This window comes from Apodemus sylvaticus, chromosome 16, assembly GCF_947179515.1.
Source record: "Apodemus sylvaticus chromosome 16, mApoSyl1.1, whole genome shotgun sequence".
Classification (NCBI taxonomy): Eukaryota; Metazoa; Chordata; class Mammalia; order Rodentia; family Muridae; genus Apodemus; species Apodemus sylvaticus.
Genome location: NC_067487.1, coordinates 12584458 through 12599902, shown reverse-complemented (window position 1 = coordinate 12599902; position 15445 = coordinate 12584458). Strand labels below are relative to the sequence as shown.

The 15445-nt window shown below is 38.9% G+C and overlaps 1 protein-coding gene across 1 annotated transcript in view; it reads left to right on the top strand.

Annotated features, from left to right (window-relative positions):
• Positions 1-15445, top strand: part of Ctnnd2 (catenin delta 2) — an 847786-nt gene that overhangs the window by 430873 nt on the left and 401468 nt on the right. Inside the window, exons 4-5 of the mRNA XM_052159968.1 lie at positions 10239-10273; positions 10854-10970. Coding sequence (XP_052015928.1) covers positions 10239-10273; positions 10854-10970 — 152 coding nt within the window. The remainder of the gene's footprint in view (positions 1-10238; positions 10274-10853; positions 10971-15445) is intronic.

Here is a 15445-nt window from a genome sequence, read left to right as displayed (position 1 = left end):
CTTCATCTGAAGGCTGATAGTGAAAGACTGACTTCCAGGCAGCTAGAATGGGGGTCTTAAAGCCCATGCGCACAGTGACACACCTACTCCAATAAGGCCACACCTCCCAATAGTGCCAGTCCCTGGGACACACATCTACAAACCATCACGCCATCTCCATTTCTTCCTTCTCTGTCATAATTCCGGTATCCCCAATATTCATTTTGTTCTAGTTTATAGTACATGAGAGAATAAGCTAACAACATCTTGTTTACAGAAAAAGTCAGAGTGTAAAATGAAGCATGGTTAAACCACACTTTAGTTTAGCTCAGTTTTTTTTGTTGTTTGTGAATATTTACAGACTCATGAAAATATAAAATAAATTACACAGAAAGCTCACTTGTAACTATGCTTCTTTCCATGTAGCTATGCCTATCCCACATATAAAGCATTGGTATAATCCAGAATTTCCTACTTTTAATATACACCCTCTATGTGTGCATGTGTGTGTGTGTGTGTGTGTGTGTGTGTGTGTATGAGAGACAGACAGACAGAGATTTGTGTGTGTGTGTGTGTGTGTGTGCTTATTTCTATGAGAATGTATCAAACTTTGTGTTATGCATCAAGGCTTTGTGTTAGTACCATCAATATCAATATCCGAATCACTCCATCACTGAAAGACTCCCTCATCCTACACTATCCCCTGACCTATCCTCAACACTTAGCTGTCCTTGATCTTTTCTTCAGTCCTCTAGCATTGTGTTTCAAGACTATTACTTTTTTTTAAAGGCACCTTAGTCTTTTGAGGATCACTTACTGTGTATCAAAGCCATTCTTTCCCTTGCTGAGGAGGTTTCCGTAGTGTGATGTGCCCTGCCATTCATTGCTCAGCTGATGGTGTTTGGCTGGTATTCTAGCCTTTAGTACATCCACTGATTTTATTATTAGTAGTATTAACTAAACGTTACATGAGTTCAGGTGGTTCACATGGTCAGAAGGCTGCTACTACCTTTCAGGACAGTAAAGACAGAAGATGTAATGGCCACTGGTGTTTATGGATGCCCTGTGGTTTCTGCTCCTTAAACAGTCAAAGTGTACCGTGACTTTGTAAACAGAAGTGGACACAGAGGAAAAAACCAAGGTGCAAGAAGATCTGCATTCAGCGTTCTCTAGTGTGACTTCCAGTGTCAGTTGTCTGCACTTCCTCTCATCTTCAACCTTTAAGGGAGTTTTATAATTAGAAGAGCTGGGCTGTGGTGCAGGCTTTTAATCCTGGTACTTCCCGGGGCAGATACAGGCGGATCTCTGACTTCATAGGTCAGCCTGTGTCTACCTAGCAATTTTCCAAAAAAGCCAGGGCTAAACAGAGAAACCTGTCTTGAAAAAGTCAAAGTGAAATTTTATTTTTGCCAACTGTGTATTGTTACTCAAATTTCTTTTCTCTTACCTGAGGGATGTGATACGATTGCTTGCATATATTTCCATTGAAGATCTAAGAGGAATAAACTTCATTTATACTAAAAAAAATCATATTATTTAATTAAAATATGTTCCCAGGCTTTCACATGTTTGCAACAGATTAGATAAACAGACAGATGGATGGATGGAAGGATAGATGGATGGATGGATGGATGGATGGATGGATGGATGGATGGACAGACAGAAGGATGGATGGATGGATGGATAGATGGATGGATGGATGGAAAGATGGATGGATGGATGGATGGATGGACAGACAGAAGGATGGATGGATGGATGGATGGATGGATGGATGGATGGATGGATGGAAGGACAGACAGGCGGGCGGACAGATGGATGCAAAGCTGGATGGATGGATGGATGGATGGATGGATGGATGGATGGATGGACAGATGGACAGATATGGGAAGGAAGAATGGGGTAATGAAAAGCTGGCAGATTTGTGCGCCTTAAAGGAACAGCAAAGTGAGCCCTGCACACACACACACACACACACAAACACACACACACACCTTCATAACTTCATATGCTCAGGTACACACATATTCCAGAATCAAGATTCGCTCACACTCATACATAATCCCAGGAAACAAGAGAGCTTGAGTTTAACCTTGTGTTTACTCAGGGAGTGAGGAGGTATTTTAGCTAATATGCAGAGGGTTGACACTTGGAATATCTGTCTGGGGGTATCACATCCATTAGCAAATAGCAACTGCACTCTCCCACCTGCCCCCCACTCTAAAATACAGGACTGGACAACCAGCTTCCAGATGAACTCTCTCCTCTGCTCATGCTAAAGCTCAGAAATGAAGTGTGGAAATGAATCAACATCTGACTGAGTTACACAGGATGTCAAAGTTGACTGATCAGTGTAGCCATGTGCAGCGCAGTAGAGTTGACACATCAACTGCACGAATGGTTCAATTAAATGCTTTGGAGAGCACTTTACAATAGTCCCCCTACTGATCAAAAATTGCAACTTAAGATACTCCAATTTGTGGAATGCCCACTGGCAGAAATATTATGATAGTTTATTTTCTAATGTAGTTAGATATATTTCTCCAGCTACAATAAATGCCTTGTGTACTAGTAAAATCATTTAAAAATAATTCCTAGCCCATGCATGAGAAGGTTCTCAGGCATCTGTGGAAGGAAATATAGCATGAGAAATTCATATTTTATAAAACCCCATTTGTTGCTGCTTCCAGTATTGAATATTATACATAATGTGCCTCTTGTAATATAGCTACAATCAACTCTGAAACTATAAAATCAATTTCAAGAAGAGAAACTTGAATGTGTTTCCTTCCCATGGTGAGAGCTTGGCTTTTGTTTAGATAGCATAGTTTTGATGATGGAACCTCAGGCTAATTCTTTGTGGTTGAGACAAACTAGAGTATTTATTTAGAGAGAATTAAACCCAAACTGAATACGTGCTCTTTCTGCTTTGTGTAGCACTAAATGGCTTGCTCCCACATGTGACAGTATTGTGGCCCTTTGTGATACACACTGGAGCCACTTATGATGAGGCTCCCCTGTGTGGGAGCATCAGTCTTTTGCTGTATCAACTGCTGGCATAGTTTGTCAGTCATCAGTGCCAACAAAATTAGGATGGGGGTGTAAATTTCCTCTGCCTCAAACTGAAAATAAATCAATCCATAATTGTAATTTGAGGTCGATATATATTTTCTCACACATGGTTCTGAAAACAGAAAATGTTCCCAGTGTTAGCTGTAGCAAGACGGACAGCAAACACCATGAGAGACTGTCTGTGAGGTGCTGATTGGAGAGACTTAAGAGTTCAGAAGCAAGCCATCTTTCTTTTCAAATCATACACTCATTTCTTTTCCAGTCCCTATTTTAGTTCTGGCAAAAGATAGAAAGCATAAATTCTTTAGAACTCGTGACATATTAGTGTGGTAATATTTTATCTCTCCCCAAGACAGATAAAACGGCAAGTTGAATTCGGTGTGACTCTCCTGTGGAAGCTCATTTTGTTCTGTGAATTGGCAGTTCTTTCTCTGGGCTTTTCCTCCTTTGGCTTCTATTCACACTTCTCTCACAATGTTAAGCCCTGTGTTCATGTCATGTTTTGTGGGTTTAAATCCTTTACGTTCTTACTTTTCATAAAATTCCTATGAAAAAGACATCCAATGAGGAAATTGTGCTGGCTAGACAGCAGGCGATGTGTCTAAGGTCCCTTGGACCTGCACACAAAGGACTTAAACAGGAGGACGCTGACTGTAAATGTCCCCACCACAGTGGCATTATGTAAATGAGCTTTCCATCACTGTAACAAAATACCCAGGGCAAGTAATGTACAAAGAGTAAAATGGTTATTTGGGCACTCAAATCTTCAGGCCTCTCTTAATGACTGATTGAATTTATTACCAAGCACATCACAATGAGAACATGTGATGAGGCAAATTCCTTGTCAGACAGTAAAGAGAGAGGAAGGGGTCAGAAGTCCCACAGTCCCTGTTAGAGGTCATTCTCAGTTGTCAATGGTTCTTAACCTTCCTAATGCTGAGACTATATAACACAAGTCCTCATGTTGTGGTTACCCCAAACACAAAATTATTTCAACATTACTTCTTCAAAACTGTAAATTTGCTACTGTTATGAATTATAATGTTAATATCTGTGTGTTCCCGTGGTCTTGGGTGACTCTCTGAAGCAGGTCATGACGTACAGTTTGAGAATTATTGCTCAATATCTACCCTATCTCTCAAGAAGGCTATAATTGTTAAATTACTATGGAATTCAAATTAATTAGAAGTATTTAAGTGCAATCTTGAATTATGAAGTTGAGATGTATATATTATGATGTCAACTTGATGTAAAGTAAATGAGGAGTTACCTGATGGATTTTTTTTTAATAACTGGTTTAATCCACAATCTTAAAGCATAGCTTCACTTCAGTATTTATAGTATCTTTGTTCATTCAACAACACTCCAATGAGGAAATAGTAGGAAAAGCTGAGAATTGCTCAAGGATTTTATTTATTTATTTTTATTAGGAAAATAAGTTTCTAGAGTTTTAAGTGCTGGATAATTCTTTTGTCTTTACCATTCATGGCAGCTAAAAATAAATCACTCAAAATATTCAGGTTTACATGACATGCTCTTACAGGGAGCTACCATACCTCACAGTTCAAAGTGTTTCCTCAATCAGTAACATGATACTGACCTGTAATTGCAATTTACTATGCAGCAAAAATGACTCAAGAAAAGTATCATATGTGTCTATTTACCTCTGTATAGGCAGTTGCTTACATTATTCTATTTTTAACATTTGTATTCAGATAAAATGCTTATGTCTGTATAGCAATATCACAGGGCAAGATGCTGCTAGCCTGGGCACAAAGTATTAAAGCTATTTTGTGAAGACTGGTGGTTGTATTAAAAAAAAAAGAAGAAGAAGACTACAGTGTTTCTATAATGTCCCCTTGGGACCATGACTTTAACACACGGGCCTTTGAGAACATTCAGGTATTAAACTGTAGTGAAGGCCATGGGGAGCCCGTGACGCCTCCCTGAGAATGCTCAAAGCCACAAGGGTGCTCACACAGAAAATGTGCTGTCTTTGTTGTGGCATCTTCGCCACAGTAAACGTCCGGAAATCACCGTGCCTGGCGCTCACTTGTATGGGCTGCTTACCTTTCCCGTGACTGTTCCCATCTAGACCCTCCCACAGACAGCCTCCATGTACTACAAAGAAAAGAGATAGAGTAAGCCATAATCAATCAACTCATAATTACTGACACCAATAATTTACAATAAACGATTATAGTCATGGCCAACTGTAATTTATAAGCGATTTTAATCCATTGTGTATTTCTTAGGTGCTCTAAGCCCCTAGTCAGCACACATTTAAACACCTGAAATACAGGAACTGATTGAATCCTCACAAGTTTAAAGGCTGCCTACCACTTTATGGACTGAACCTATCAGAGCTGGGCCCCACCACACAGAGTCTGGTTTCAGTGACCACCCTGCCCACTGCTGCACATGTGACATCCTGGTTTAGCTAGGTGTTCCTAACGGGTAGCCCTTGTAGCCCTCTGAAGTTGTTTATAGTTGCTATAATAATATTATATATTTTGTTGAAATAACCAAGGCAGAAAGATTTGTGATATAAGGAAGAAATCACCATGTCATTTACCTGGGGGAGACTGTGACTATTCATTTGGGGCTCCTTCAGGGACAGAAGCAGTGAGGCAGTAACAAAAGGGAAAGGAGCTATTTGCCATTGCAGACTAGGAAACAGAACATACATAAAGGGAGGAGAGGCCTCTAGCAAAACACTACACTCCAAATAGACAAATTCTCATCCTCATCAGACATATCACCCCATAGTGTCTAAGACTCTTGACTAAGCTCAATTTATTTTGCAGTCACTACATTCTAGGGTGGGGTTCTGCATGTGAAATTGACTACTAAAAGCTTTTCTACTACAACCATGGTCTAGACATATAGATGCTATCAATGTGAGTATCTTTATCCCTGTAGGGTAGAATCAAACATTAGTTTGGAAGCAATTTACTTTTACAATAGCTTCCCCTGGCTTATGTTTTAGGTGCATTGCTCAGTTTCAAAGCCAAGTTAGTAAAAACCTCATAGTTCTGTACCTTTATTTCGTTTTGAAAGAAGTCAAGAGCAATAATGCTCCACCCGGTTCAGGGTGGAGACCGATGCTTTAGGCATGTGAAAGTCACATACAAATATATATATATATATATATATATATATATATATATATATATATATATATATATATGCTTGAGCCGGTCCATCAGAGAGAGTCAGTAGAAGTGGCTTGCTCTGCGTCTTCTCCTGGCATTAAGAAAGACTATGAACCTTCATATATGGTCTTCATTAGAAATGGCCCACGGCTGAGTGAGATGATCATCAGCAAAGTCAATGGTAGAATCCACTTTTCAGGAAGCTCAAGGTGACTCTCTGGTCTAAACTATGCCTGCCGCACCCACATGCATCATGCCCAAAGAACATGAAGCTATCAGCCATTGCTGGATAACTAGAAATGTTCTAACACCTCTACTATTTTTTCAGAGAGATATTCTGTCATTCTCCTCATATGTGACATGGAGGGCAAATGAATTATGTCTTTCTCAAAGTGCATTTTTAGATGCATAATTGAGAATATTTACTGCAGCTAATTCCTAATCCTGCATATGAGAGTATATGAGAAGCAGGCCTAGTCTGTGATGATGTAATGAATAGTTAGGTTTGTTAGCTATTTTTGTTGTTGTGTTTTATTTTTTAAAGAAGTAATCTACCTTACAGCACTTTTTAAAGAAAGGAATCAAGCACACACACACACACACACACACACACCATGCAATTTCATGGAATCCCAGGGCAGAGAAAAGAAAGTACACACTGAAGGAAACCAAATCCAAACTGGTTTCCTCTGGGGACATCTGCACTCTGTGATCTGTATTACTGCTAATGCATTTTAACTGTGTGAAAGGAGTCAAGGAAGTCACTGAAATGATTAATGCTTTCGTCTGCCCCAAAGGAATAAGACTTTTTTCTTAAAGGACATTTCTACATTAACATCAATAGTGCTTTTTCTCCCAACTATAATAATAGTAGTAGTAGTAGTAGTAGTAGTAGTAGTAGTAGTAGTAGTAGTAAAATGTTCCTTCTCATTTCTATGGTGTCATAAAACAGAAATAATTTAGAAAGAGATGGATCAAAGAATAGCTGTGTGGTAACATGAGGATGTTGAGTCTTGCGCAGTGATTCATCTATTATTGTAGAGGAACAGACAAACCCTCGTGAGCAAAACCACAGGCCTCATCTTTTCTGTGTCAGGATTGCGGTGGGACGCCTCCATGCAGCCCCATCCTGCACAGGGGAAATTCAAGGAGGAAGAACTGCTTGTGAACAGCAGCAATGGCCCGGATCCCTATGGATTAGTGGAACACGAGTTCTACAGAGTCAACCTGCAGCTTCAGAGATTCTATACCACCTCACTAAATCTGACCACCTCTCTGTGTGGGCTGACACAATGTCCATGCCCATGGACCCATCCAAACACAGGGTTTAAGTTGATAGAAAGGTTGGAAACTCTTGCCTGTACTTCCCTGCTTGAGCAGGAAACAACACCCTCCACTCCTTCCCTTGGGGTTTTGTGTGGCCCTGTCTACAAATATGAACTGGTAAATGTGCATCTATCTCAGTGTCCCATAGAGAGAGAACAGAACACTGCTGAGCCCAAGGGGTGACTCACTTGTACTGCTTTAGATATGAGGACGCTGAAGAGGAAGCCATCCCCCTCACCCCAGTGGGTGACTTTGGATTGTGGGTGAGGAGTTTGCATTGAGTTTTGTGAAAGTTCCTTCAAAGCTTTGATGAAACTGTTAGGAGCTGGGTGGTCACATTCCTTAACATCACTAAGTTTTGCTCCTAAAAGCAAGAGAAAGTTGATAAGTGTTGAGAAATAGCAAGGTCTTGCTATGTAATAAACCTTAGACCCAAATACCTGGATTGCTATGGCCCCTAGTAGTTTGGAGATAGTTCCAATTTCTTTATTGTATCAGAAAAAAATAAGTAGTATAATTCTCTGGGACTGCCATAACTGTTACTAAGTGTACCTGGCTTAAAATTCTCAGTTTTGGAGGGCTGAAATTTGAAATCAGTGTGTTAGCTGGGAGACTCCTAGAAAGACTGAAAAGTAAGTTTCTCTCCAATGTCTTTCCGATAGAGTGGCTTCACTTGTATCTGAGACACCTGGTCTGCACCCACATCTTTACCTGGCCATCTCCATGTCTGTGTAGATCCTGTAAGTCTCTTACAAGGCTATCTCACTTAAATCTCCCGTAGATGACCTGTCTGAAGACAGTCAACCATTGATACTGCTTTGAAACCCTCTGTCCAAATAGCTGAGGATACACACACTTCAGGGTTTTGATCTAGAGTTTATTTGGGGATAAAGCCACTATTCAGTCCAGTACAGTACGTGCATGTTTTCTGTTCCTACACAAATAATGACATCCACACTTAGAAGGATATGCCACATTGAGAGTTTGTCCAGCCTTACAGTGTAGAATAACAGAGCTTGGGTTAGCACTAAATTGACAAAGAGTTTCTTACCTAGTGAATCTAACATTCAGAACACACAAGAAGTGTATAACTTCATTGTTTAGGAGATACACTCAGCCAAGTGTACAGATTTTCTGAGCTTGTGGGCTTCTGAGAATGTAGGGCTTTCACCTATACATTTAAGAAGGGCTGCCCATGATTATGACACTAATAATACACACTTGGAATCAATATACCCAGGTTCTAGTACAGTCTCTGAAAATGTGCAATGGTATCAATGCATAATATTAGGATCATGACAGCGGATGCTTGATAAATAACATTCTCAATGGAATAACAGCCGTGATGGTGATGGTTCAGATGTATCCTGGTGATTCTTGAATTTTAATATGGAACAACCTTATAGGTAATGATACCTTCTAAGGGAAGCTGCTTTATCATTTTTAGAATATTGACGTGTGTATTACATTTCTATGGTAAGGGTTGAACTCTGTAGTTTGATATAGTTCTTAGATAATGCTATATCTCTAATGGATGTAAGAGCTTCATGGAAATGAATTTGTAGTTACCTTTTCATGTGTCAAATCTGTCTTTAGCGCTTAGCATTATAAAATTCCTTTCCATTTTGCTAATATGAGCTGGCTCAGGAGCAAGACACCCTATAATAGTCATTCGTTTCTAAAGGGACCATTCTTGTTCTCATTTACATCAATCATGGCTTTTCTGAGGGCTGATTTATACCAGATTTCCCCTTTCCCACATAAATGTATTCAGAAGCTGCCTCTGAGGTACAAATTAAGGGTCTAAAACCCACTTACTGTTAAAGGACTGATGAGCTATTCATGGAAGCTGCTTGATCAAGGCAAAGATCTGGTAAAATACATGGAGAAAACCATTCTCAAATGGTGTCTGTCATTGCTATTCTTACTGATCGTCAGATATTGACAGAAAATGGGGACGCCTTTAGAACATACAAAGGAAATTGTTCACACCCAAAAAAATGTAAATGTATTCATCTATTTAATAAGTTTAATAAGTCACGCAAAATAAATCAGTCATCTATGCAGGCCTACACTGAAATATCACAGGCATGTATATATGCATATATGTATATATACGGTTAAATATGAACAATGTATGGCTCATTTTGATAAGATATGTTGTTAGGAGAGAATTTTAAAATGTATTTCAGTTGGTAGTAATATATTATTATATTAAGTCACGTTATTTAAGTCACAACAATCAACTGGAAATAAGAACTCATAGGAAATGTTGAAATAAAGGCAAAAAGTTATTTTATCTTGCTTTTAATAAAAGGGGATATATATTTCTTTATTAGGCTACTTTTCAAGGTCTAATACTAGGCAGACTTTAGGTATTCTAAAATAACTAAAATTGAGTAAAACTGAATTATCCATAAGCTATTGCTTAATGGATTGGATTTGTGAAAAAAAATGAGCTATCTTTATGAAAATGACGGAACCATGTCCACTGATCGCACGGTATTACCTGCAAATCAAAAGGGGATATCCGGCAAACGCATGATAATTAAGATTCCATCTCAATGGACCCCTCTGTTTTGTGTAAGCTGAGAAAGGGTCCTGGAATCCAGCTCTCCTGCTCCGGGAGAGCTGTCCCTGTGCGTCTTGTGTTTAGACTGCACTCTCGTCTAATTCGCCCATTACAGCTGTGTGTTCTCTTTCTTGCAGTTCAGCAGGAGAGCAGTTTCATTGGCAGACACAAGGTAAAGTATGGCCTCTGGATGGAATCTTACTCCTTCTATGTCAACCTCTCCTGATTAATTTTAATATGAACTCTAGATTTCTAAAAGTGAATTGGAAAAACAGCGTAAAAATTTAGTGAAGTTATGCTGGCTCATGACTTGGGGGTGAGGGAGTTAACATCTCTTAATTTTCTGATAACTTAATCTTCTCCAAAGACACACGTGATTAACTTTGGCTTCTGTGCTTGGTGTCAAGGTTTGCAAATGTGCTGTCTAATAGAGCAGTGGGTGATTGTTAAATGGTAACCTAAAGCAATGCTCCCAACCTTCCTAATATTGCGACCCTTTAATATAGTTCCTCATGCTGTGGTGACCCCCCCCCCAACCAAAAAATTATCCCATTGCTATTTCTTAACTGTAATTTTGCTACTTCTGTGAATCAGAATGTAATATCTGATATATAGGATATCTGATAATGACCCCCTGTGAAAGGGTCATTAGAATCCCAAGGGGCCACCACCCACAGCTTGAGGACCACTGACCTAAAGCTTTATTCTTACTTAACCTGCAATGTTTACCCCTGTAATCTATCTCCTTTCAGATGGCCAAAAAGATATCGAAGATGAACTTACCACAGGCCTGGAGCTGGTGGACTCCTGTATCCGCTCTCTGCAGGAGTCAGGCATTCTTGACCCGCAGGATTACTCGACAAGTGAAAGTAGGTCCAAGGGCAGGCTCCAGTGGCTCAGGCTGCCTTCTTGCTAACTATGCATATACCCAAGTCAGACCTTGAACCTCTGGCCCTAATTCCTCCATCTCTGGGATGCTGGGGTTATAGCCATATGTCTCCACACCCTGCTAACCCGGTGCTGGGAATGGACTGTAAACTTCATACTAGGCAAGCTCATCACAAAGTCACCTACACCCCCTGCCTCAGCGACCCCACTGAAAGGGAGGGAAACTAGAGTACAGTGACTTTGCACAACACAGTATCATTACAGGTTATGCTAGTACTATTTGCAGTTCTGGTAAAACACCACGATAGCAAAGAGGAGGTCTGGGCAGCAGGCAGGCAGAGCAGGAAGCTCTCTGCTCACATGTTATGATCCGTATCAGTAAACCATGGAGGGCAAACTGGAAATGGGGCAGTCCTATACACTCCCAGGGCCAGCCCAGGGACAATCCCTTCAGCTAGTCTCCCTGTCTTAGGCCTCCCCAAGCAGTGCCACCAACTGGGGAACAAATGTCAGATGTGCGGACTTTTCTCATTCAAGCCACCACACAAGCCATCTATAATAAAAACTTCATAATATATTGATTTCTCTTCACTCTCAAGGGTTCTCTCCACATTAACAAGGTAGCAAACACTCCCAAGTCAGCAGTTAGAGTCTAGGTGTTTCACCAGATTTTTCACTTCTAGACAAATATAGTCTGTGAACTCAGAGATATAGATAGAGATAGAGATAGAGATAGAGATAGAGATAGAGATTACATATAGATAGAGATATAGATAGATAGAGATAGATATACATGTGTGCATGTGTAGTATATGTATACACACACACACACACACGTTTATGTATAACCAGCACTATGACTGTCTTTAAATGAACTGGAACACATACTGATGATCATTGTTGGCAGAGATCTTTATGACCCGCAATTATATAACAAGATTGGTTTTTCATATAATATAATCACTTTTGACAATATACAATAATTTTACATTAATATACTTAAGTAAATTGCATTATTTTAATAATATTTAAAGTTTATTTATTTATTTATTTATTTATTTATTTATAGTTACATTTTCCTGCTAGAAAGGTTAAAGCTTAGAAATAAAGAGTACAGGCAGTAGAATGAACCCATTCTCAATAAATTGTGAAGTTCTATAGACTTATTCTAATAAAATTTCACAAATGACTGGGTCGCACTATTTAAAAAAAAAATGTTATCTTTATAATACCAGAATAAAAGAAATCAATGAAGCACCTAAAAAGATGCAATGAAATAAAATTGTCTTGAATGCACATAAAGGTTAGTCATAAAAAGGAAGACATGAGTAAGATATAATAGTTGTTTTTAAAATATTTTAATTTGCATATTAGCTTATTTCACTATAGTACAAGTGATACTACTATTATGGTAGCTAGTCACTGTGCATACCCAGACATGGTCAAAGCAAAATTCCTGTGTTTATACTTGTAAAATAAGATACAGGCTTGCCGGCATACCTGATCTCCACATTTACATGTTAAATGTACAGTTGTCACTTCTTTTCTGGAAGCAAAGTTTGTTTGACTAATACTTGGGAAACACCGCCTTATTGCAGAGTGAGGAAAGGAGCACACAGCACTGAACGTCTTCTTGCTCAGAGGAGGGCATGGGAGCAGATGGCGCCTTCTCATATGAGAGAGGCACATTGGACTGTGAGTGCAGGCACACTTAATAAATGGAAAGTAGGGAAAAGATGAATGAAAGAGAAAAATAAGAAGCAAGCAAATTAACACAGGCTCAAGCCCGTTATATAAATCTCAGTGTTTCTGTCAGAACACCAAATTATCTTCTAAAAATAACAAACAAAATTGTTATGTTTATATGAAACAGGATCAGTGAAATAAATGGAAATCAAAAGACTAGACACATTCATGCTAGCAGTTGCACCCATTGCAGAGTTAAATAACACTGTTAACTTAGAGTAGAAATTAATACAAAAGTCAGGGTCTTGAAGAGGACATGAGGCGGCAGAGCTGTTACTTATAATCATACAATAAACCTAAGACTATACAGGGATCGAATAGTGCAGCACAGACTTTTGGTGCTAAAACAAAAATCAAATATTCAGCCCTGAAAACATACATACATGTAACATTATGCAGATTGAGCAGGTTATACTTAGGAATGTACATGTTTGTATGTGTGTATGCAATGACAATGTAGACACAGGCCTTCCCAGCAAGGAGGGGGATATGGAAGGATTTGGAAGGAGGAGAAGGAAAGGGTAACTGATGTATTTATAATCTCAGAAATAGAAACAATAAATAAAAAAGTGTGACTTTGACCTTTTTGGTGCTTATTTAGATAGAAAGGTAAAACAAGAGAAAAGTAAAAGAAAATTAAACCTTACAATGAATGAGCATAGGCCCTTGAAGTGGACCCATTGACAGAGGCTTCCATGGTGCCTAATACCCAAATGTCAATTCCTGACACATGGAGATAGGAGAATCAGAAAGTCAGAAACGCAGAGTGACTTTAAGGCCCCCTGGACTACATGAGAGTCTATCAAAGTCAATTAAAAAAAAGTAAATATTTTCTTAAAATGGACACAGTGAATATACTCTCAACTTTTATTCATATGAATACAAAATTTCTAACTAATAAATTTTAACAAAATGGTCAGGTAGAAAATAAAAACATGAAACTAAAAGTTCATATTCATTGGATATAATTCACTAAAATTAAAGGCAAATTAAGATGATAAATGTAATGATGTTATAACTACATATAGGAAATATTCTTCTGGGTGGCACTGATTCTCATGGAAAAATGCACTATTTAAAGAAAACAGAACAGTATTTCATAAATAAACTTGTATTCAGTGGAAATCTAAACCTTATTTTTAAAATCTAGAAATGTTGTATTTATTTCTGGAAAAATCATTTAAAGAGCCAAATAAGGGCTGGAGGGCAAGCACAGTAGTTTACTGTCCTTGCAGCGTTTGCGAAGGGTTCCAGGTTGGCTCTCTGCTCCGTGGCAGGAAGCTCACAACGACCTCTCATTCCCTGCCAGGGGCCCTCCTGATTCTGTCTTCTGTACTCTATAGGAACCTGCAAACACACACACGTGTGCAATCCCACTCAGAAACACACATACATACACTTCTTTAAAAATAATACAAACAAACTAATAAATAAAAACAGCTAGAAAGGTGGAAGAGGTAAAAGTATTTCAGAAGCAAAAGAACTTGGAAGAGTTGAAAGAGAAATGAGAGCAGGCACACACATGGGCAGGGTATTTTACTGTCGTGAATAACCAAGATAACTTTCTCCATTGAGAAGCTCTGGGAGACTCGAAGGGTGTCTAGTGAATGAGTTTCTTCTCTTGCAGTACATGCTCCAGAGCTCCGCAAAGGCACCATGCTTACCTGTGTGCATTACAGGGCAGTTAGACAGTCCAGTTAGACAGTCCAGTTAGACAGTCCAGGTTTTGCAGATATCTTTTGTACTTGCTCTGTGTACAAGTACACATAATCTTTAGGGAAGATTATTAACTTTCTATAAAGTATTGGGTAGTCTGAGGAAAGACAGCTAAGATCTTCTCCTGAGCTCTGGCATCCAGTTTTAAAGAAAGAAACTAACACAAAGAAGCAAACTCAACCCGAGCACTGCCTCTGGCAAGGCCGCTTCTGTCAGACCTTTATCGGGTTTCTGGATTCCATACAAGCACGCTCACATAGAATCTAGTTCTGCTTTGCCTCCTGACTGTGAGATGTCTCTATTTTGTTGCAAACAGTAGTTAACTTTTATCAGTAGTAAGTAGATTTCTATTTTGAAAATATATTACAATTTATTTGTCCTGTGGAATGTTGATTGCTTTTGGGTGTTTTCTCATTTGTACCATAAAATAATACATATGTGTGTACTTACATATATATGTACTTATATGTATATACATACATAGTACATACATGTGCATACACATACATAATACATACCTGTATACATATATACACACATATATGTATGTACGTACCTACATACACACACATACACACACACACACACACACACACGCACACGCACACGCACACGCACACACACACACACACACACACACATGCACGCACACCTTTATACTTTTAAAGTGCCTGCTAATGGACCCAGCACCCAAATCTTTGTACCAAAGATTTCTGAGCCACAGCCGTATGGGGGATGTTGTCACTGAGGACATTTGTTCTTAGCAATTTCAGAAGCACTTTGAGAGTAACACCGCCATGTGAGAAGCAGGAAAACATTTTGGAAATATTTAACACATAACTGCAGTTTGAGCTATCAGTATATGGCTAATGTCAAGTGCTGAAAGAATGTGCAAATTGTCAGTTGTTTCCAGTATGTCTATCAGTTACAGGTCAGCATAGATTAAATATTCTATTCAGGAGTGTAGTTAAAAGCAATTTAATTAAGAGACTAT